Source organism: Apostichopus japonicus, chromosome 17 (assembly GCF_037975245.1).
Source record: "Apostichopus japonicus isolate 1M-3 chromosome 17, ASM3797524v1, whole genome shotgun sequence".
NCBI classification, from domain to species: domain Eukaryota; kingdom Metazoa; phylum Echinodermata; class Holothuroidea; order Aspidochirotida; family Stichopodidae; genus Apostichopus; species Apostichopus japonicus.
The window spans coordinates 30,571,072-30,592,136 of NC_092577.1; the positions used below are offsets into that span (position 1 = coordinate 30,571,072).

Sequence of the window (21,065 nt, forward strand, 5' to 3'; positions counted from 1 at the left end):
ACTATAAATTGTTTGACAATTAATTGCAACACTGGCATTCAAATTATTGCACATTGACATTCAGATGGTGGCACAATTGGTGAGAGAGAGAACAGGAAATTGGTTAAAAAAAACTGGTATAGTAACAATTTAGAAAATCTCAACTTTGTGAAACTAAAAGATTTTTCTAGAAACTTAGGTCTACTTATATTTATCATTATTTTTTCCCTCCTGAATGAGACAAAAACCCAATAACCATCAGTGTTAGTCTAATGTGATGGAGAAAACTGCCTTGAACACCTTCCATGAACAAACAGCTAAGAGAAATTCTTATTTCTTTTGGAATGTATTTAGAGATTTAATGTTTCTTCACAGACAATGATTTTGACTTGATCAAGCCTAAATATGACATCACCGAGCCACAAACGTGGCAAGATATGCTTTTAGCTGTTTGGGAGGGATGTCCTTTGCTAATACTAGCTATGTAATATTGCTAGTGATGTTGGTTGGGGACCAACAACTAGGCCTTGCCAGGGACATAGCCAGGGGGGGAGCAGGGGGAGCGACCGCTCCCCCCCTTTCAGTGTTTTTTTTTTTTTTTAAACTGTCATTTTTTTAGCATGGTATTTTGTCAGTGCTCTTTTGATCTTGAATACTCGACAGCTCCGTTAATTCGATTGTAATCGTAGTAACATTCACGCCTACTGATTCAACTACTTACTTAGTTTGGCAGATGCAATAAGCTAAATTTAGCTTATAGCCAATTACAAGCCTACAGTTGGCCACTGCGTAATAAAATACATATTGCCTACCTAACCGCACTCTATGGAATGTCACGAACTGTATGCACAACAACGTCGAAAACGTTCGTTCAATGAGTCGTCCTAAGTTGTTGCACGAACAGCATGTTATAAAGCTAAGCTAGCAATCTTACGTGATACGCACTTCCTATAAATAATTATTACACTGCTAATACACTGCGATAACGATATTTGTTTTTAGGTCACTGCATTTCTGGCTGTATTACAAAATATGAAAGTTTATATTGTCCATCAGTTAAGTTCATCAAATGTAATAAAGTCCAGACATTGGACAATAAACAAGAATCATCCTACTGGAAAACTTGTAAAAGAGCACTATGTTTGTCTTTCTGATATATTATGTAAAAGAACATGTAAAAGAATTTAAACAGGAAACAAAATCTGCTGATAATGATATCATATGATCAGGGCGTAGCCAGTATGTAGCACGATAGTGTCATTCAACACTCTACCCGCCGAAAAAGACTATAGGATCCGATCTTGTCAGTTTTTCAACATGTAGTTTAGTACCCGTTTACACAGATAATATTTCAGTTGAGAAAACACTTGAGAAATTTGCATCAGATGGCAATCGTCGGATAGCTCTCGCCTTCTCTTATTAGGCTAACTTAAACATTTACTAGCTACAGTTGTATCAAAGACATTTCTGAACTATCTTACTATCTTTGCATCTACAAGTATCAGAAGTTGAAAAGTAAGTAAGACTACTCTGTACATGTACCTTCAAGGGCGGCGGAACCGGGGGGCACAGGGGGCAAGTGCCCCCCCCACTTTTCCTCAGGTTAAAAATGTGCCCTTTTTCTACATAAAACTTGTACTCTTGATCACCTTATTAGGTCAGCGATATTTCAATAAGAGATGTAATCCTAATTTAGAACTATCAGGGGCGTAGCCAGTATGTAGCACTGTAGGCCCGGGCCTACACTTTTTTTGGCCAAGTTATCTTTTTTATTAAAACACCCATAATTCAAATCCATAAGCTTGCTGGACGAGTTTAAGAGTCTCAGACAGGAAAAACTATTGAAATGAACGTAGCAAGATTATGGCTAAATTAGGTGACCTATTCTTCTGTCATCTAGGCTGTCATTCATATCGCGTGCCGTTTCATTCAATACTCTACCCTCCAAAAAAGACTAGGATACGATCTTGTCAGTTTTTTAACATCTACTTAAGAACCCATTTACGCAGATAAAATTTCAGTTGAGAACATTCCACAGTCAAATAAGCCTATCGTTGATTAACAGACTTTATATGTATAGAGCTGCAGCACTTTGTTGCCTGTTGTTGTCACGATCGGCGTTCCAAGTTCCAAAACAGCCTTTTCGATAAACATTTACTAGCTACAGTTTTATCAAAGACAATTACTGGCTATGGTTGTATCAAAGACATTTCTGGCTGATATGTTCTTGTTAATGATTTTAGATAATAATAACAAACACAAAAGAGATATGATGTAAAACAGAAACTATGGTGTATTGACTCGACATACGTCGTACTAAGGATCTTGCGAGAGTGAGATGTAAACAAAAACATGTATGGAACGCCAGAAAAGCTTAAATGTAACATCCCCCTTCTTAAGTATACAAATATACTTGAATGTCCATAAAGATGAAATGTCCATGGAAAGTATCAAAAGTGATGATCCCATATATCAGGTAGAACTGAAAAACAAAAAAAAACAAAAAAAAAACAAAAGACATGTATACCTGAAATGTTCTCTCCCAAAGCTCAACTCTAATGCTAACATACAGGTGTAGTGATAAAATATATACATGTACATGGCAAGAAACAACAGCACAAGAAACCTTGCATGAGCCATCATTCCATCACATAATCTTTGTACCGAGAGGGGGGCGTCCGGTTTCTAACCGGGCGGGTGTTGGCAACACTAGTAGCCGGGGTTGGAAAGGGGTCCTCCTCGTGGCTCTCCGAGGGGGTTGGGAGTTTCCCATCATCAAGACCATTTGAAACTGAAGTGGGCAATGGTCTGATGTGCCTACGGTCACGCTGATACTGTGCGCCGTCAAGGGTCTGTACAGTGTACTTCCTGTCAGACTGTGTGCTGACAACTTTTGCCTCTTGCCAGATGGATTCTGGTGATTTTTTGAACCAACACTCTGATTGAGGGTTAAGGGTGGGTGGTTCCCGATGATGGGTGGCATAGGATTCAGTGTGCTTTTGCTTCCTTACCACAATACTCTCTTCTCTCTCACTCGTGGAAAACTGAACAACAGGCAGGTGAGCATTTACCTTACGTTTGAACATGAGGGTGTAGGGGGAGGGGATTTCAGAGGATATGGGGGTGTCCCTTAAGGTTGTAAGGATATCCCTGAGAGAAGCTTTACTGCTTCCACTATCTGCCTTCTTCAACATGTTCTTGATGGTTTGGATGTTCCTTTCGGCTCGCCCGTTGGCCTGTTGGTGGTGAGGTGCACTAGTTTCGTGGGCGATTCCACGTTCCTGGCAAAACTCTTTCATCGCCTCGCTGGTGAGTTGAGGACCATTGTCCGAGATCAGTTTGGCTGGACGGCCGAAGTCGGTGACGATGGAGTCCAGCCTGTCGAGGACTGCTTCGCTTCGCGTGTTTGGCAGAGGGTCTGCCCAGACGAATCCGGTGAAGTAGTCGACTGCTTGGAGAAACTGCTGGCTCCCGTATTCGAACAGATCGATACCGATGATCTCCATTGCTTGCGAGGTTTGTATGGGTTTCACTGGCAGCTTGGATTGGCTTCGCTGATGTGTTTGGCATGGGACACAAGATTGAACCATGCGCTCAATATCATTGTTTAGACCTGGCCAGTACACCGATTGTCTGGCACGCAGTCGAGTCTTCTCGATGCCCTGGTGCTGCTGGTGTAGAACGCTTAGGATCTTGGGTCTCATTGTGTCGGGGATCAAGATCCTGGATCCTTTCAAAATCAACCCATCATGTATTGCCATCTCGTGACGGTGCTGCCAATACGCGTAAGTTATTTCATTGCAGCGGTTTTTTTCTGAAGGCCATCCTTTCATGATGTGGCCTTTCAGAGATTGCAAGTTAGTGTCAGATGCAGTGGCTGCCCGGATTCTGTCTATAATGAACGGTTTCATGTTAGTTATCTCATGAACATGTACGTCTATGTGAGGGATCGGTTTGGGCTCGCGGTCTGTTGCTATACATCTCGAAAGACAGTCAGCCATGGGGACGTTCTGCGCAGATACGTACAGTACTTGATGGCGTAATTGTATCCTTGCAGCTGCAGCATCAGTCTCTGCAGACGGCTTGGCATTTTGCTGATGTCTTTTTTCGCGATATCCTCCAGCGGTTTATGGTCAGAGCAGATGATGAATTTGCGGCCGAAAACATGGTACTTAAAATAGTTGGTTGCCCATACTGCAGCTAATGTCTCTCGCTCGATGTTGCTGTAGTTAGCTTCAGCTCTGGTGAGGGCTTTTGATGCGAAGTGTACCGGCCTCCCGTCCTGCACCAGAACTGCTCTAATCCTTTCATAGATGCATCGCATTGTATTTCGATAGGCTTGCTCGCGTCGAAGTAGGCAAGAACAGGTGCTTTTGTGATGGTATACTTGATCTTATCCAGCGCTGCATCGTGGTTTTCTGTCCAGACAAATGCGGCGTCGTTCTGAAGGAGCTTTCTGAGGGGCTCAGTTAGCTGGCTCATTTTTGCGAACTTTGCAAGGTACTGAACGAGCCCGAGAAGCGATTGTAGCTCTTGCTTGGTAGATGGCGCTTTGAGGTTCCTGATTGCAGACACCTTTGCAGGGTCAGGTGCTATCCCATCGGCGCTTAGGATGTGACCAAATAATTTCACTTTGACCTGGTTGAAGTAGCACTTGTCGGAGTTTAGCCTGATGTTGTTTTGCCTACAGGCTTGGAATACCTTCTGAAGCGCTATGTCATGCTGCTCTTGGGTTTCAGCAGCAATCAGTATGTCATCTTTGATGCAGAAGACGTTGGCGATTCCTCCTAGGATACCATCTAGGTCTTGCTGGAAGATGTCTTGAGATGAGATTAGCCCGAATGGTAGCCGTGTAAAACAAAAACGCCCATAGATGGTACTGAACGTGGTGAGTGTTTGCGATGATGTGTCCAGTGGGATGTTCCAATACCCACTGCGTAGGTCAAGCGTTGAGAAGATCTTTGTGTTTCGTAGTTCTGGTAAGATGCCGTCTAGGGTTTTTGCGTAGTAGTGTGGGCGCTTGATGAACTTGTTTAGCTCGCGAGGATCAAGGCACAGTCTCAGTGAACCGTTGGGCTTGGTCACTAGAACAATGTCATTGACCCAGTCAGTTGGTTCCCGCACCTCGCGAAGCATGCCCAGATCGAGTAACCGGTCTAACTCTTCACGTAGCGGTTGTTTAAGCGCATCTGGTGTTCGTCGAGCTGGTTTCACCACTGGTTCTGCATTGCTTGTTAGCTCAATGTGATATTCGCTCGCAATTTTGCCTATTCCAGTGAAGACATCCTCGTTTTCCTTAATGATGTCTTCCTTCCGACCGTGCATGCATGCTTCATGAATGTCGTAGGAGGCGCAGCATTGTTGGCGCTCATCACATGTAAACCGAACAATGCCAAGCTCTTTGCATAGATCCAAACCGAACAGGTTGTTACCTGATTCTGTCACGTAGAAACTAACGCTGTCAACACGTTTTTCTCCATGCTGGACGCTAATCGCAGTTGCGCTTCCAAGATTTGTGATTGGTTTATTCCCATAGCCGCTTAATCGGACTGGTGATGGCTTAAGGGTGTGCTGTGGCCCGAAAAGTGCCCGATAGGTATCGAAATTGAGGATGTTCGCTTTTGCACCTGTGTCCACTTTTGCTTTGAGGCACAAACTCTTGTGCTGCTGGGTTTTCACCCTGGCAACCGCGTATTTCACTCCTTCCGTGTTATGCTGGTTCACAGTTTCGATGGTTTCTAGGTCAAACCCATAACTGTCCGGATTGTCCGAATCGACGTCTCCGGCGTTAGCATGGATTTCATGTGCTTGTTTGTTTGCCGCGCAGTTTACACTCGGTTTCGACCGGCATTTCTTCCGCCAGTGGTTCCGCTTGCCACAGTTATTGCAAGTTTGGCCGAACGCTGGGCACTGCTTCGATTTATGAACTAACCCGCAGTTGCCACATTCTCTATTTGGTCCAGCACTTGTTTCGCGGTTGTGCTGATATTGCGCTTGCCTAGGATTGTAACGTTTTGTATTTACTGTTTCGGTATCGGCAACCAGGCTCTGTTGTTTTCCGCTCATTGATTTGAGTTGTGAATTGGTCGCTTCGCTTATACGCAAACTTTCTAGTGCTGTTTTTAGTGTTGCGTCTGACTCTTTGAGTCGGAAAAGTCTTGCCTTCGCTGCTGCGTCTGTGCAACCAATGACTAGTTTATCCCTAATCATCTCTTGTTCTATGTCGCCGAACTTACAGTATTCTGCTAATTGCATCAGGCGCATGTAATATTGGTCGACTGTCTCTTCCTGTTGTTGAGATGATAGGAAAAACTTATGCCTGTCATATAAGACATTCCGTGCTGGCTTAAAGTGTTCGTCAAGTTTCTTGATTATGCTATCATGGCTTTTGCTTTCTGCGTCTGTTAATGTTAGTGATTATAGGCGCTTTCGGCATTCCATGCCCATTATAGTTTTGAGTGTGGCTACCTGGACAGCTTGTTCTTTCTGGTCTAGGCCAACAGCTATCCTATAATCCAGCCAGGCTTCTTTAAACGCAGTCCAGTTTGTTTCCAGGTTCCCCGCGCAAACCATCGGTGACGGCGGCGGAATTGAATATGCCATGTTTTGAGCAAAGGCTGTGATACAGTACAACGGAATAAAGCTTATACTCACACCTAAACACAGCAGCCTATCGTACGTTACCAGTGTTCAGTTCCGGTATTCACGTGCAACGATCGCTGGTTTCATTCGGCGATTTAGCCACAATGTTCCACGTATTCGACGATTTCGCGATGAGAATCACGTCGCAGGGTCACCATGATATGTTCTTGTTAATGATTTTAGATAATAATAACAAACACAAAGAGATATGATGTAAAACAGAAACTATGGTGTATTGACTCGACATACGTCGTACTAAGGATCTTGCGAGAGTGACATGTAAACAAAAACATGTATGGAACGCCAGAAAAGCTTAAATGTAACACTGGCCTATCTTTGTATCTACAAGTATCAGAAGTTGAAAAGTAAGACTACTAAGACGGGGGGTGTTGATGGAGTGATGTGTATACGCAAATAAGATAATACAATAAGATTTATAAAGGGTACTAAATATCAGGCTGCATCAGTCCAATCGAATTTCTGCAAAGTGCCCTTTGACGTCGGTGCCTCCCCCCAGATTAAAAGTGCTTCCACTGCCCTTGTGTACCTTGCTAATTTTAATACATTATGTATTATTGAATTACGTACTATTTTAACTCGTTTGTTTTTTGGGTTTAAAAGTGATATTGAATGAGGTTTCTCAAGTTAGCAAGAGGCCAGGGAACCAGAATGAACATTCGGGAAGGGCTGTTTCCTGCCATCTGAGGGGTTTGTAAAACCAAAAATGTTCTTGTACGCTCCGCGCCAACCAATGGTGGCGCTCCGCTCAGATAGTCATGCCTACAACTTTGAAAATCCATATCAATCGCAAAAAGTGCTCCCCCCCTTTCAAATTCCTGGCTACGTCGCTGGGCCTTGCCTATACTAGTTAATTACTTTACTAGTATAGTCAGTATTGCGAAGTTCGGCATACTGCGAAGTTTTGGACACCCTAAGAAATACACGATTTCACCATGAAAAACTACAGGAAGAGCCAAATTTCACCAAAAAGTACGAAGCTACAGTTATTTTCTCTCACAAATGACCCGTGTGCAAGAAATTACTTACATATTTGTCAACAAAATGACGAAGATCTATGAAGTCTGTTATAATTACTGAAAGAGCAACTGCGCCACCCATTTTATCACCAGCTCCACACTGTGGGTTGCGCGTCCGAACTTCGCAATACTCTAGCAAAGAAATACCAGTTCCACAATCACGAAGAATCTTCTTGGAAAACAACGTGAAAACAGTTTGCAGGAAAGAAAGTTTGGCCGTGTATCGTACTATAACACAATTCTCCCACCATATGAAGTATATTTTCTGGTGAATTATACCAGAAGATTTAGTTTTGGGGTGTTTTAAGTCTTAAGTGTCCGAACTTCGAAGTCACCATGCTACTAATAAGGTAGGCTATGTGGCGTTATAACGTAAGACTGCCGACATTTCGCCAAAAGGGAAGCGTAGCTTTTCAATAACTGGTATATGGAGGATTCAATAATACATTTAATTTAAATCATGAAGAAAATGTACTTAAGATACAGATAGTACTTACGGACAGGCGAAAGTCGAAATGTTCATGTGCGAAAATAATCATGAACTGCCTAAGGGGCGCAGCCATATTGTTGTTAAAGTAAGTGGAAATAAACAATTGTGTTGGCGAGTGACATTACCAAAGTCAAATTTTGCATTTAACAATAAAAATATCAATATAAAAACTTAAATAATCTTTTTACCACTAAATATTAATGATACAAGGTTGCCTTTTTTTAAATATCATAAAAGACGAAATATGGATTCCATCTTACACTGGAGATTAATCGTCTGTAGGTTTTAAGTTTATGTAATACTTACTATACTGTAAATACGGTTCTAAAATCTTTGCTTTCTTATACAGTATACATAGGCCTATACATGCAAGAAAAGCGGAAATCTCTTGCTTCAACTTAAATATTTCACTTGGAGATTTGGAAGATAAGGCTAGCAAGACCAGATGTCTTCAGACATCGACAAGGTGGCGGAAGAATTAAGAAGAAGAGGCGTAGCCTCTCAAGATTCGAAAGAACAATGTAGGACGACATCTGAATCAAGTCCAATGCAAACAACATCTTCAAAACAATATGTGCAGGCAGTTTCCCAATGGCTAGACTTATACAGGAGCCATTACATGGCCCACTATACAATGACGGTTGCACCATATTACATGGCAATGGGCTATGCCCAAGCAGCTTGTCAGTTTATGGTGAGCCAGTCTGGTTCTGGTAACGTTATTAACATCAATAGTGGTGCTAATCCATTGTCAGGGACACCACAACCTAACCAAGCAGCTAGTGTTGGGAATGCACAGAATGGTGGACGTGTTCTTGGTGAGGACTTTTTCTCTCTTTATTTCTTTCCTATTTGCCCTCCTCACATGATTGAAAATTGGCAGGCCATAGGTGTGCTAGACTCTCTGGGAGGTTTTCTTTGCTAATCTTCTTCTTTAATATCTTTTGAGGATCCACATCATGGACATTCAGCACTCTTTTCCAAGATTGATTGTTTTCTTTTTACATGCCTACATATATTAAGTTGGGCCTTAGCATCATTTGTGGTTCTTGTTTCTTGTTAAAGAGCTCTACAAAGTTACACAGTCAGAATATTACCTTAAGCATAAAACATTATCAAGGTGAAATGTTTTGCTACTTCTCCCAGTGCAGTTGCTTCATGTTTGTTCTTTTGCAGTGTCCATCAAATGACTTAAAATATATGCAAATTATTTAGATAAATTTAGACAACTAACACTTTGTTTGATGAATACACCTTGAGAACGGTACGCCTACCATCTATATCATATATCTCATATATATATTTCATAATTAAATGAAAGTTGTTTTGTTTTTCTTTTACAGCCCGTGAATATGTAGTCCCTTCCATCTACCGGAGGGTTTTTGCCGAGTTAATCGATTTTGTGCTCCTTTTTTCAATCAAACTGACCATTACTATGTATGCCATACTTTACTTTGGTATTGTGTAAGTATACGTTCAATGTCTTTCCTATGATACAAATAGCCATTAGAAATATACATTGAAATGTGTTGGGTGCTTTAAACGCACTCATTTGGCTGTTATCAGTTTTCACACTCTGAGCTTCAAGGAGTCACCAAATTGAAAAATGTGCATTTGCTCATACATCTATGTGTCTATATTTCACATAGGAAGACTGTTCCTTCAGGATATTGTAACATTCTGCAATAAAAGTTCTATACTATAAAATCCTTACCAGTGAATTCAATGGTTTGAGGCCCACAAATGAGTACTACCAATAATAGATAGAAATTTCTTTTCTGGTTCTCACTTAATTCTTGGAAAACTCCTTAACTCACTTGGTCTACATTAGTCAGATAGGTGGAATTTTAAGCTAATCATATGACAAGGATTCACAAAGCCAACTGGCTTTGTGGTTTGTTTAATGGGTAGGGGGGGGCGGGCTTTTCTTGGCTATGACTTATTTTTTTTTTTTGGGTTAGATAATTACTGAGCCCTAAATGAAGGCTTCAACACAACTAGCATTATTAGTAAATATTATAAATTATTATTTCCAGTGACCAAACCTCATTTGCTCTGAAATTCCTGGCAGAAGAAATTGATGAAGATGCCACGATGGACGACTTACAACAGGTGTTAGGAATTGCTGTGATTTACAGGTCATTTGTCTGCATTTATGAGGTATTTGATATTCATGAATATGCAAAGTGGTCTTTTTCGATACACTGTATCAGTCAAGGTTTATTAATGGCTGATGAATGCAAGTATGCTGCTTCCCCTACTCCTGGTGGCAATAATAATAAAGCCAGTTAGTATTTCCTCACACATCTCTTACATGATGCACTAACCACTGCCTGCTTTCCCCTACCCATTTCACCTCCCCTCAAGTTGCTGAAAGTTGCTAAATCTAGTAATGTCATTAAATATTGCACTATGACATTGCTGTCAGCCCTCTCCCTCCTTCCTTCCTTCCCTCTTAAAGGCATTGAAGACTCACCCCAAACTGCGTGCGGCCATCTGAAAAAGTTAACTTTCTGTTGCTTGCGTGTGACGTTTTGTTCGTGTCGCTACAAAATGCAGACAGTAATGAAACGTGATACCTTAATTGTTATCTTTAGCTGGACCTGAGATGTCCATCACTGTATCGTTTGTATACTGTGCTGTGGGAATTGACCGCAGCTGTATGTACTGACTGTACACTAGTGTCTAATTACCGATGGTACTGTAGCAAGCTGTTTGTGTATTTTCTGGGATCGATGGTGGAGTTTCAAAACTTCTGTTACACCTGATTCGAAACTAGATCAAATTACCGGCATTAGAAGTTTCTTTTTGCGCAAGTCTTCACACCCTTTAAAGTTTCTAAATTGTGAATTTGTTTTTTTGTGCAATCATCATGCAAACTTGCGATGTTCGGTCAATAACTCATAACTACATATGCATGTTTTTTTTTCATAAACTCCCCCATCGTAGACGATATTTCTTGCGAGTACTATGAGAAGGGCCACGCTGGGTGGCGCTACTCCCGGCAAGTTTCTGATGGGCCTGCGTACCATCTCCTGCGAGAGAGTCCAGACCATCGCTCCCAGGAGAGTTCAAGTAACCCTACCAGATAACCTGACGTATACACAGTGAGTAATCGGTCGAAAACAAGAAAGTTAACAGTGCGTAAGTTTAAGTTAACGGTAAAGGAAGAATAGGTAGATTTCACACACAACCACCACACAGGAGGATTGAATGTACGAGCATCACATTAATGCCAACAGAAATATCTAGTCGATAATGAGGGGAAATGATATAATGTGTCAGGATCAATAGGTTTCCCAAACTTGAGAGAGTCGCATCGTATAAGTCGGCGATGGCTGTTTTGCCGAAACAGATTGTGTGGTGTGGTTTTAATGGTCGGTTATTAAACTATCAACGATATACAGAGCTGAAGTTAGTGATGAATTCCACGGTGTCATGGATTGACTACACTATACCCGTGTCAGTTAACGATCTTTTATAGTCAACCCATTCATTTGATTACCAGTGAAAATCAGGTACCGTTTTGACTGTAGTTTGACTAACACACTGTTACCAGGAGTTGACTACACCTTCTGACACAGACTATAACCAGTCAACTGTCACATTTATTACAAGTCAGTCAGATTTTGTAACTAGTGTAACCGCCTTGCGCATGGGTTAACTATATCTGTGTGGTGTTATGAGTCTAAATGTTTTTATTACTCATTCAGTTTGTTAAGTTAATTAAGGCCAAAGTTTCATGTGTTCAATATTTTCTCTCTCTCCACCTCTCTCTGTCCTTATTCTTTCCAGAGCATTTGGTCGTGCGGTCATCAAGAACTTCTCGATGGCTTTCTTTTTCCCAGCATGCATCACCATCTTTTTCAATCCCCACCTGCGTTCTACCTACGACATCATAACCAAGACTATGGTTGTATCCGTTAGTCAAGATTTTCCCAACGATGTAAACAACAACAGGAACCCTGGAAGGTAACATGTCAAATTTCAAAACAGTTGAGGGGCAGTCTGCCCGAGGGGAAGAAGAACAACAACCTGTTGCTTATAAGTTATATATGTAAAAAGATCTGATTCGAGTACTATGCATTATGGTTTTTGTAGAAAAATATGTCTCCAGTCTTTCATAAACTGTCATAATTGTACGTCAACGAAAAAACTGGAAAATTACTACAATGACTGGAAGAACTGACCACCAGTGAATCAATTTTTATTGAATGTTCAATCAAGTTTATATCGAGTTAATATTATACCAGTGACTGTTTAGAAACACATAGGGTCGATATCTTACAAATGCAGTCTGTGTGATTTTTATTTAGGGAGGGGGGAGATGAGGGGGGGGGGATTGCTTGTTCTCTAAAGGATAAAGGTTTTTGGGAAGACTAATTAATTAAATATCAATGTAAAGGCTTGATATGAAGTGTGAAACGTGAATTAGTGTAATTCACAGCAAATGACAAAACAAGAAGAAGAAATTTTACTGAGCTCTGAAATTAAATAAATGCAACATATTAATCTAGAAGTTGAAACAGTAAATTTTAATTAGGGTAAGCCATTAAGTGAAACCTCAAGTCAAAGCTGATTGTCGAAATTAAAATTTATTGAAGTACTAATTTTGTTTTTTATATATATGTATGATATCGCAAAAATTATTAAGCATCCAAGGGCAATATATATGAATCCATCTCTCAAAATATTTTAGTGTTTGATGGTTGTTTCCTTGGTTTGTCTATACCCAAAGGTTTCCGACTGACACACACGCCCTGCAAAGAAGTGGTTGATAGAGGTTTATAACAAATAAAATGTAAGGCTAGATGGCTCATCAACCAAACATGAATCAATTTTTGAAGCTTATTTAAAGATGTTTTATTTAATTATATGTTTATAACAGTATTAGAACAGGGTAGTCCAGGGAAAAAATCTATGTTAGACCGACGAATGAGGAACACATTGTAAGCAGTCCTGGTGAAATTTCCATCCAATTTCCTTCGTGGCATTCTCAAAAATTGGATAATTGAAATGTGTCATAACCCGTACCTTAGGAGTGAGCTTGACGAAGCAAACAGGCATGATATCCATGACAATTGCAAACTGATAGCGAGAATGTGTCTGTTTTCGCTTTTTCACGTTATCGCGTTGACCTTGGATTAGATAGGGTTCCCACTTAACCTACGAGAATGTGGTTTTAAACTAATATACCAATTACAGTTGTTGGTGTGTGCATTCATTCAATTTTCAAGTAGAAACTTGAAATTACATGTTGAAGAGAGACATAACAGAAGGTTGTTATCAGCGTGCTGCAATGACATCACAACTTGTTTCCTTCAAAAAAGTGTCAAGTCAAAATTTGTGTAGTTTATCCCGAAAAATGGCACTTATGAATTGAGTGAAAAAAATTCCACCAGGATGCTTAGAACATATGTTCCTCTTTCGTCTGTCAAATTTTCATTTGTTTCCTCTTGGCTACCTTTTTGTAAATTCTGACTTGTAGTACGATGGACACCTAGCCGATTTGCCTCATATTTAGTACATTTGTTCATTCAAATTTCTGTTGAAGTTTTTTTTCTTTTCGAAAAGCTCTTTTTAGTTTCCAAGATATACACATTTGAATTTGTGATAAATCTGGGGAAACTCATTAAATATGTTCAAGCTATGAGTGTTGAGCTCATCAAAAATTCTTATTTTAGGCTTTTAATAAGTTAACCCCTAATTACATATATCAATCAAATAATGTGATGCCTCCTCTTTTTCAAAGAAGGCAATCAAATATTTAAAAAAGAGCCTTAGGCCACAAACCTGTGATCAGTTGTTCTTGAAACAAAGGTGGTAAGAACAAAGGGATAACATAATAGAACATTAGGCAGTCAATCCCTTTACATCATTAATATGCATATTATTAGCTAATATTTATTCATAAATTAAAATATTAATCAAGAAATAGACTTGTACAATAGTCAATCTTTGATGGATTTTGATAGGAGTTGCAGCTATTTTCATGATTTTCCTTAATGCCTATTAGAGTGATTAGGGCAATGTTTTTCAGTCCAGTTCAGTCCGTAGAGCTTTTACACCTTTTTAATTGAGTGATGCATTATTTACAAATACGGGACAAATTCCAGGGATTGGTGTTTTTTTATTTTTAGGGAGAAAACACCGGTGCTAATAAACCAAGTAGATTATTCTTTCGCAAGACTGCCCTGGATTTTATAGCTGTTGTATTTTGTTTGCTAGATAAGTTTCCATGGTAGTATTGTACTGTATATGTTCTTGTTTTATATGCGTATTACTATACGATAATACTAACCTTGAAACTGAGAGAAACCGTAAATTTCCTTCGTAAAGATGCATTATACGTTAACGTAATATTTATATATATAGTAATGCTGTAGTAGTTTTCTTGTTTCCAGAAAAAAAATTATATTCAAATCAATATTTACCTTTAATAAGTGTATGGGAATAAGTGCAATTAAGTATAAGTTTTTGGTATTAATTTTTTCGGATTCTTGGTTTATATTAGCTATGACATTTATTCTGTTCTTTAATTTCGTACTAATAATTAACCCTGCTTTATTTAACCAAGATTGCAAGGAATCCTTTAAGCAAAATCGACATGGTATAAGAAAATAAACTTTTTAAATTCAAAATGTGCGTGTTTTTTTTTTTTCATTTTAAAGTGAAACCCAAGGTGCAATAGGAAACTGAAATGTGAAATTATCAATAAACCTTAAAATATATCAAATGAATCATAAATGTTTTTGATGCAATTCGATACTAAAATTGTTAATATTAGACTCTATGGGTTATGACCTCGACTGGTCAACTTCCATTTTGAGTTATAACGAAAGAGTCAATAATGTTGACAATTTTATAATTTGGGACTCACATGTAATTATGACTAATATGAAAAAATGTCTTATAGACCAAATGTTGATAATTGCATCAAAATTCATTGATGATTTGATAATTAACCTTCATTTGGAAGAGGACAAATATGGCCCAGGGAGAAATCTCACCGTCATCAACTACAATCTAAATTTGTGATAATACTCTGTAAGTTTCCCAAAAAATTTGCCCAACTAAAACGAAAATGCTGCTTTAAATTCTAAATAAATTGACTAAAAAGTTGTGACGTCAAATTCAATTTTGAATGTTAACTGTATTTGATTATTATTATTATAAATTTAAATCTTGTTTCTTTTTAACATATTAAGAAGTGTGTCTGTATGTAAAGCATGTACATATGTGTGTATATTTTACCTGTCTAACATAGTGACATGGACATGATACTTAAAGGCATTGAAGACTCGCCCCAAACCGCGTGTGGCCATCTGAGAAAGTTAACTTTCTGTTGCTTGCAAGTAACGTTTTGTTTGTGTTGCTACAAAATGCAGACAGTAATGAAACGTGATACCTTAATTGTTACCTTTGGCTGGACCTGAGATGTCCATTGCTGTATCGTTTGTATTCTGTGCTGTGGGTATTGACCGCAGCTGTATGTACTGACTGTACACTAGTGTCTAATTACCGACGGTAGCAAGCTGTGTGTGTATTTTCTGGGATCGATGGTGGTGTTTAACACTTCTCAGTGGCGTAGCTACGGGGGGCCTGGGGGGCCGGGGCCCCCATGAAAACGGCTGGCCCCCCCCCACTGCCCCCCCCCACTGGGAATGGGGTAATACAAAAATGTTGTAAAAAAAGAAAGAAAAAAACACTCATCAGTGCGATTCACTAATATTTTTTGTTCAATAATTTGGGAATTAGAGTTACACAATTTTCTCGTCTGCATCTGGCAGAACTTATTTGGAATTGGGTGTTGTGTGTGGGCGTGCAGGGGGGCCAAAAAAACCTGATTTATGATTTATGAAAAAAATAGAAATCATATAGACAAAAAGCCTTTCCCGGTCAGATAATTACACGAAATTGGTGTATAACAAAGACAAGGGTGTCTTCTACTCCACGTCTAATTTTAATGTCGATGGGTGTTTCAGAGAGGGGACAAGAGAGTGGGCTGAAAAGAGAGGGTGTTCCAAATTGTGCACTTATAAAGAACACGTATTTCTATCGGGTCCTTTGGGACCACGTATCTCCCGAACGGAAGCAGATATGGACCTGGGAGTGGCAGATTTGCGCTCCTGAGCATCGATTACTCCCTGTTACGTCATTTGGGCGAAATCGATTTTGGGTCAGTTTTGGAAAACTGCAAATCAGGTTTTTGGCCCCCACGCCCCCACACAACACCCAATTCCAAATTAAACTTCAGATTCGTAATCAGCGTGTCGCGAACTACCAGAAAAGATACACATTTATCGCAATTGCGACAACAAGTTTTTTCATCTCAAGAAAAAGTAAGACCGAAAAACTTTTACGACGAACAAAGGTTTAAAATCTTTTGTTGTCCCTAAAAGTTTTTCCGTTTTCTATTGTTCCTCTGAAAAGTTGCAAACTGAGCGAAATAAAAGGGCGCTCGACGCATCTTGCCAGTGATACGTGATTTCAAAGCAGTCAAATCAAACCTTTGTTTGTCATCTTGAGTTTTATCTTGACATTTATGAATAAATGGGTCAAATTTTGGCAAAAACTGCTTACGGTTTTTTTAGGTGAAAAAACTTTTTGTCGCAAAGGTGATAAATGTGTATCTTTTCTGGTAGTTCGCGACACGCTGATTACGAATCTGAAGTTTATTTTGGAATTGGGTGTTGTGTGTGGGCGTACAGGGGGGGGGGGCAACAAAACCTGATTAATGATTTATGAAAAAAATAGAAATCATATAGACAAAAAGCCTTTCCCGGTCAGATAATTACACGAAATTAGTGTTTAAAAAAAACAAGGGTGTCTTCTACTCCACGTCTAATTTTAATGTCGATGGGTTTTTCAGAGAGGACAAGAGAGTGGGCTGAAAAGAGGGGGTTTTCCAAATTGTGCACTAATAAAGAACACGTATTTCTATCGGGTCCTTTGGGACCACGTATCTCCCGAACGGAAGCAGATATGGACCTGGGAGTTGCAGATTTGGGCTCCTGAGCATCGATTACTCCCTGTTACGTCATTTGGGCGAAATCGATTTGGGTCGATTTTGGGTCACGTTTGGAAAACTGCAAATCAGGTTTTTGGCCCCCCACGCCCCCACGCAACACCCAATTCCAAAATAAACTTCAGATTCATAATCAGCGTGTCGCGAACTACCAGAAAAGATACATATTTATTGCATTTGCGACAACAAGTTTTTTCATCTCAAGAAAAAGTAAGACCGAAAAACTTTTACGACGAACAAAGGTTTAAAATCTTTTGTTGTCCCTAAAAGTTTTTCCGTTTTCTATTGTTCCTCTGAAAAGTTGCAAACTGAGTGAAATAAAAGGGCGCTCGACGCATCTCGCCAGTGATACGTGATTTCAAAGCAGTCAAATCAAACCTTTGTTTGTCATCTTGAGTTTTATCTTGACATTTATGAATAAATGTGTCAAATTTGGACAAAAATTTGGGCAAAAACTGCTTACGGTTGTTTTAGGTGAAAAAACTTTTTGTCGCAAAGGCGATAAATGTGTATCTTTTCTGGTAGTTTGCGACACGCTGATTACGAATCTGAAGTTCAAGAATAATACAATATCTGTAGTAATCATTTGGCACTGCTAATCAAATCTGACAGTTGAAAATTGTTAGATTAACATACAATGGTTATGAGCTCAAGTTCAATGTTTCATCAGTCTATTAACAATACTACAATATCCATATTGGAGAATTATGACCCTTCTTGTTTGTGAGATTCAAACTCCATGTACAGCATGTTGGTTCCTTCTCTAGGCAGGAATAACTGAATCCGCTTGCTAGGTAGGAGGTAGTCCGAGTAATCAGAGAGTTCGGATGGGCACAACTGCACAAGCTCCAGGTAGCACTGGCCCCCGTAGTTTGGACATTAACAACAGTCCGGCTATAGGGCTGAGGTGTCGGGATCATAATCACCTGCAGCCAGGCGTTATCTGTAGCATATGCCCCCCAACTTTCTTTTTCCTATAAAAACATAGGTGAATTTCACTCCATGGGAGTGATCACTGAGCACATTCCGGTATAAGAGTGAATTTCCACTCCATTGGAGTAAATCTTAACTCCAATAGAGTTAAATTTCACTCTTAATTTGAAGTGCGCCGAGTGATCACTCCAATAGAATGAAATCCACTCATTTGTTTTTAGAGTGTTGCTAGATATATGAAGAAGAAATTTACATACCAATACATGTTATCGGTCATCGATTGGCACAAAAACCCAGATTCTGATGACAGCTGCCTCAAGAAACCCAATAAATGGCCTAATTAGCACCGAGCCAACAATGTGGACCATTACCGAAACATCGATGCGTGTTAGTCTTCCATCCCCTTCCTCTAATGCTATTTAAGTCCACATGTGGGCATATCTAGCAAACCTACCGGTAGCCCACAGGGGTTTGAGTTGGGAGAAAGGCCTTGACACCTTGAAACGAAAAATGATGCCAACTTCCCTCCAGTTAAAAGTCTGGCTGAGTTGGCAAGGCCAGTCAGCATGAAAGAGAAAAAACTTTTTTTTGCATTTCTGTCACCAAAGTTGTACATCTTTTTGGTTGCTATTTTGCCTCACAGGTGCCATCTCCTGCGATCTGGGGGGTGCTGAAATCTCAAATTTTCTCTGTACGCTCCGCGCCAACCAAGGTGGCGCTCCGCTTAGATAGTAACCACCACCCCCCCACAAGAAAGAACAGCCCCCCATGGCCCCCCACTCAAAAATCCTAGCTACGCCATTGACACTTCTGTTACACCTCATTCGAAACTAGGTCAAGTTACCGGCATTAGACGTTCTTTTTGCGCGAGTTTTCACACCCTTTAAATAATATGAACAGTTTCTAAGCTTACATAAACATGCTGTACCAGCAAAAACTGCATTAAGGTGCTCCATTTGGACGAGCTGAAATTTTCGTACACAGGCTTTTTCGGAACAGCAGTGGTCGATGATTTGTCCAACAATGCTCAGTATCTGTAATTATTAATATCTAACTCTTTGCGTGTCCTGTGAATTAGTTGGTCATTTCTTAGTCGAACTCAATGATTAAAATTTGGTTGAACTTATATAGGAAGGTCTCTCATATCTGGCCCAGGGAAGTATTTAATGTACAAAATTTGGTGTACAGCAGGACTTGTCAGTATTAAAAGTTCTGTATTGTTCAAAAACCAAAAAAACTATGTTTTTTTGACAGTCTTGGTATAAACATGGCTTGATACTTGTCTATCAATTTGCCCATTTATGTTTAGCATGTTGTTATGTATCACCACATGAATATATTTTCTGTGACTACCGGACAACAGATAAAACAACAGAAAACAGATAAAAATTAGCCCTGTAATAGTGAATTATCTTAATCCACCCGGCAGGATACCGTTAATTCTGGGATTGGCTAAAAACCACGGTACTGAACATCGTTTTGGACTTTGTACAAATTACTTACTCTTCGCTGTTGTGTTGTTCAAACGTATTTCTCTATAAAATGTTTGATTTTGCGATCAAGGTGATATGTAATATAACCTTGACTTGTTATTTACACCTTTTTGGGGGGGGGGGGGGTGGGGGGTCCGACACGGTAGAAAATACAAACAATTGATAAGGTACAACAATTTGACTTCTGTTGTTATTTGTTAGTTTTCAGGTTTAAAGTCAAAATTCATACCATTTTGGAATGACTTTGTACCAAGGGCGTAGGAACCGGGGGGCTGGGGGCGCCAGCCCCCCCAGTGAAAAACATGGAGGGGCGGAAATATCATTCCGCCCCCCCCCCCGCCCGCTTCGCAAGTCAGAAAACCCCTTTTTCATTTCCAAATGAGAAAAAAATCTCATTTGGAGCACCAAATTGCATCTAAGGCCAGGTGAAAATGCAAAATTATTTACAAAGTGGAATAGGTGTTGAAGTGTGCTATATTGCACCAAATTGCATCTGAGGCCACCTGGAAATGCAAAAATTTCCAAAGGGGAGGGGGACACCCCCTCCCCTTAAACCCCTCCCCCAGGCCGGCCATCAGGCTTCAGCCCCCCCTCCCACTCAAAAGTACCTTCCTACGCCACTGCTATGTACAGAGGGCAAGGTCATTTAAACTTGTTTGATATCATGTGATTTTACAATCTGTTACCTATGTAAACAGCATACACCATCAATGATATACCTCTGTATTAAGCAGACACACGCCCCTTCCCACACCCATCACCAATGGGGACTATATTTCCCCCTCCCCCGAAAAAAATCTTACCGTATCTCGGGAAACTTCTCGCAGTTGTCGGCATCATAGTCTTGTTGGGCCAATGATCCTTCCAAAATAACACGTATTCACCTGCTTATGTGGACATAATTTTGCCGGATACGAAAATTGTCAGCACCCCTCGGGTTGGTTGTTGGACCCTCGTGACGACCCAACTGACATGGTTAGTGATATATCTCTGTAATTGGACATGATCCCTGCCCTTGACTTGCACACTCTTTTCGGTTACTTGCTCTGTCCCACCCCCCCCACCCCCGGCCCTTTCCACAACCCCTTCTCTCATATATAATGTAGCAAAATAGTATGAGATAAAACCATATATCACATAACTCATTAATATCTTATACCTCCTTTAATTCTCCTAAAACATATCCCAGGAAAGTTCAGTACCAAGAAGTCATAAAAGATTAAGAATATATGAAATTAATGTTGGTGATGAGTTAAGATCTAGTTTTAAGCATCAAGGTATTTGAGACTATACATTATTTGGTGTGGTCTCTTTTTGACACCTATTTTAGGTCTGCCAATAGCAGTCTTAAAACTGAATCGTGAACTAAATATTCATGCAAACATTGTCAAGTGTAAATTGTCACCCCCTGCCTCCTCCTCCTCCACCCCCCTCCCCCCCCCCAGTTTGTTTTCATCTCTATC

The 21,065-nt window shown here is 40.0% G+C and overlaps 2 protein-coding genes across 4 annotated transcripts in view; one reads left to right on the forward strand and one right to left on the reverse strand.

The window, feature by feature from the left end:
* LOC139984558 (tRNA (guanine(10)-N(2))-methyltransferase homolog) overlaps positions 1–8,541 on the reverse strand; it is a 23,857-nt gene extending 15,316 nt beyond the window's left edge. The window contains exon 1 of one of the 2 annotated variants that reach the window (XM_071998496.1): positions 8,455–8,541. Coding sequence is in view for 1 of the 2 variants with exons in the window: in XM_071998495.1 (XP_071854596.1) it covers positions 8,156–8,221 (66 nt within the window). In the remaining variant the exon portion in view is untranslated. Of the gene's footprint in view, positions 1–8,155; positions 8,269–8,454 lie in introns of those variants that run through there. The other variant, XM_071998495.1, reaches the window with a different exon arrangement.
* Positions 1,114–13,661, forward strand: LOC139984559 (protein FAM8A1-like). 2 transcript variants are annotated; one of them, XM_071998498.1, is made up of 6 exons: positions 1,114–1,494; positions 8,498–8,966; positions 9,492–9,612; positions 10,185–10,308; positions 11,098–11,255; positions 11,944–13,661. In XM_071998498.1, exons 2-6 carry the CDS (start codon positions 8,594–8,596, stop codon positions 12,122–12,124), a joined length of 957 nt encoding a protein of 318 aa, XP_071854599.1. In that variant the 5' UTR covers positions 1,114–1,494; positions 8,498–8,593; the 3' UTR covers positions 12,125–13,661. The 2 variants fall into 2 exon arrangements, with proteins under 2 accessions (XP_071854599.1, XP_071854598.1); XM_071998497.1 differs by lacking the exon at positions 1,114–1,494 and having other exon boundaries at positions 8,466–8,966.
* Positions 13,662–21,065: the final 7,404 nt, after the last annotated feature.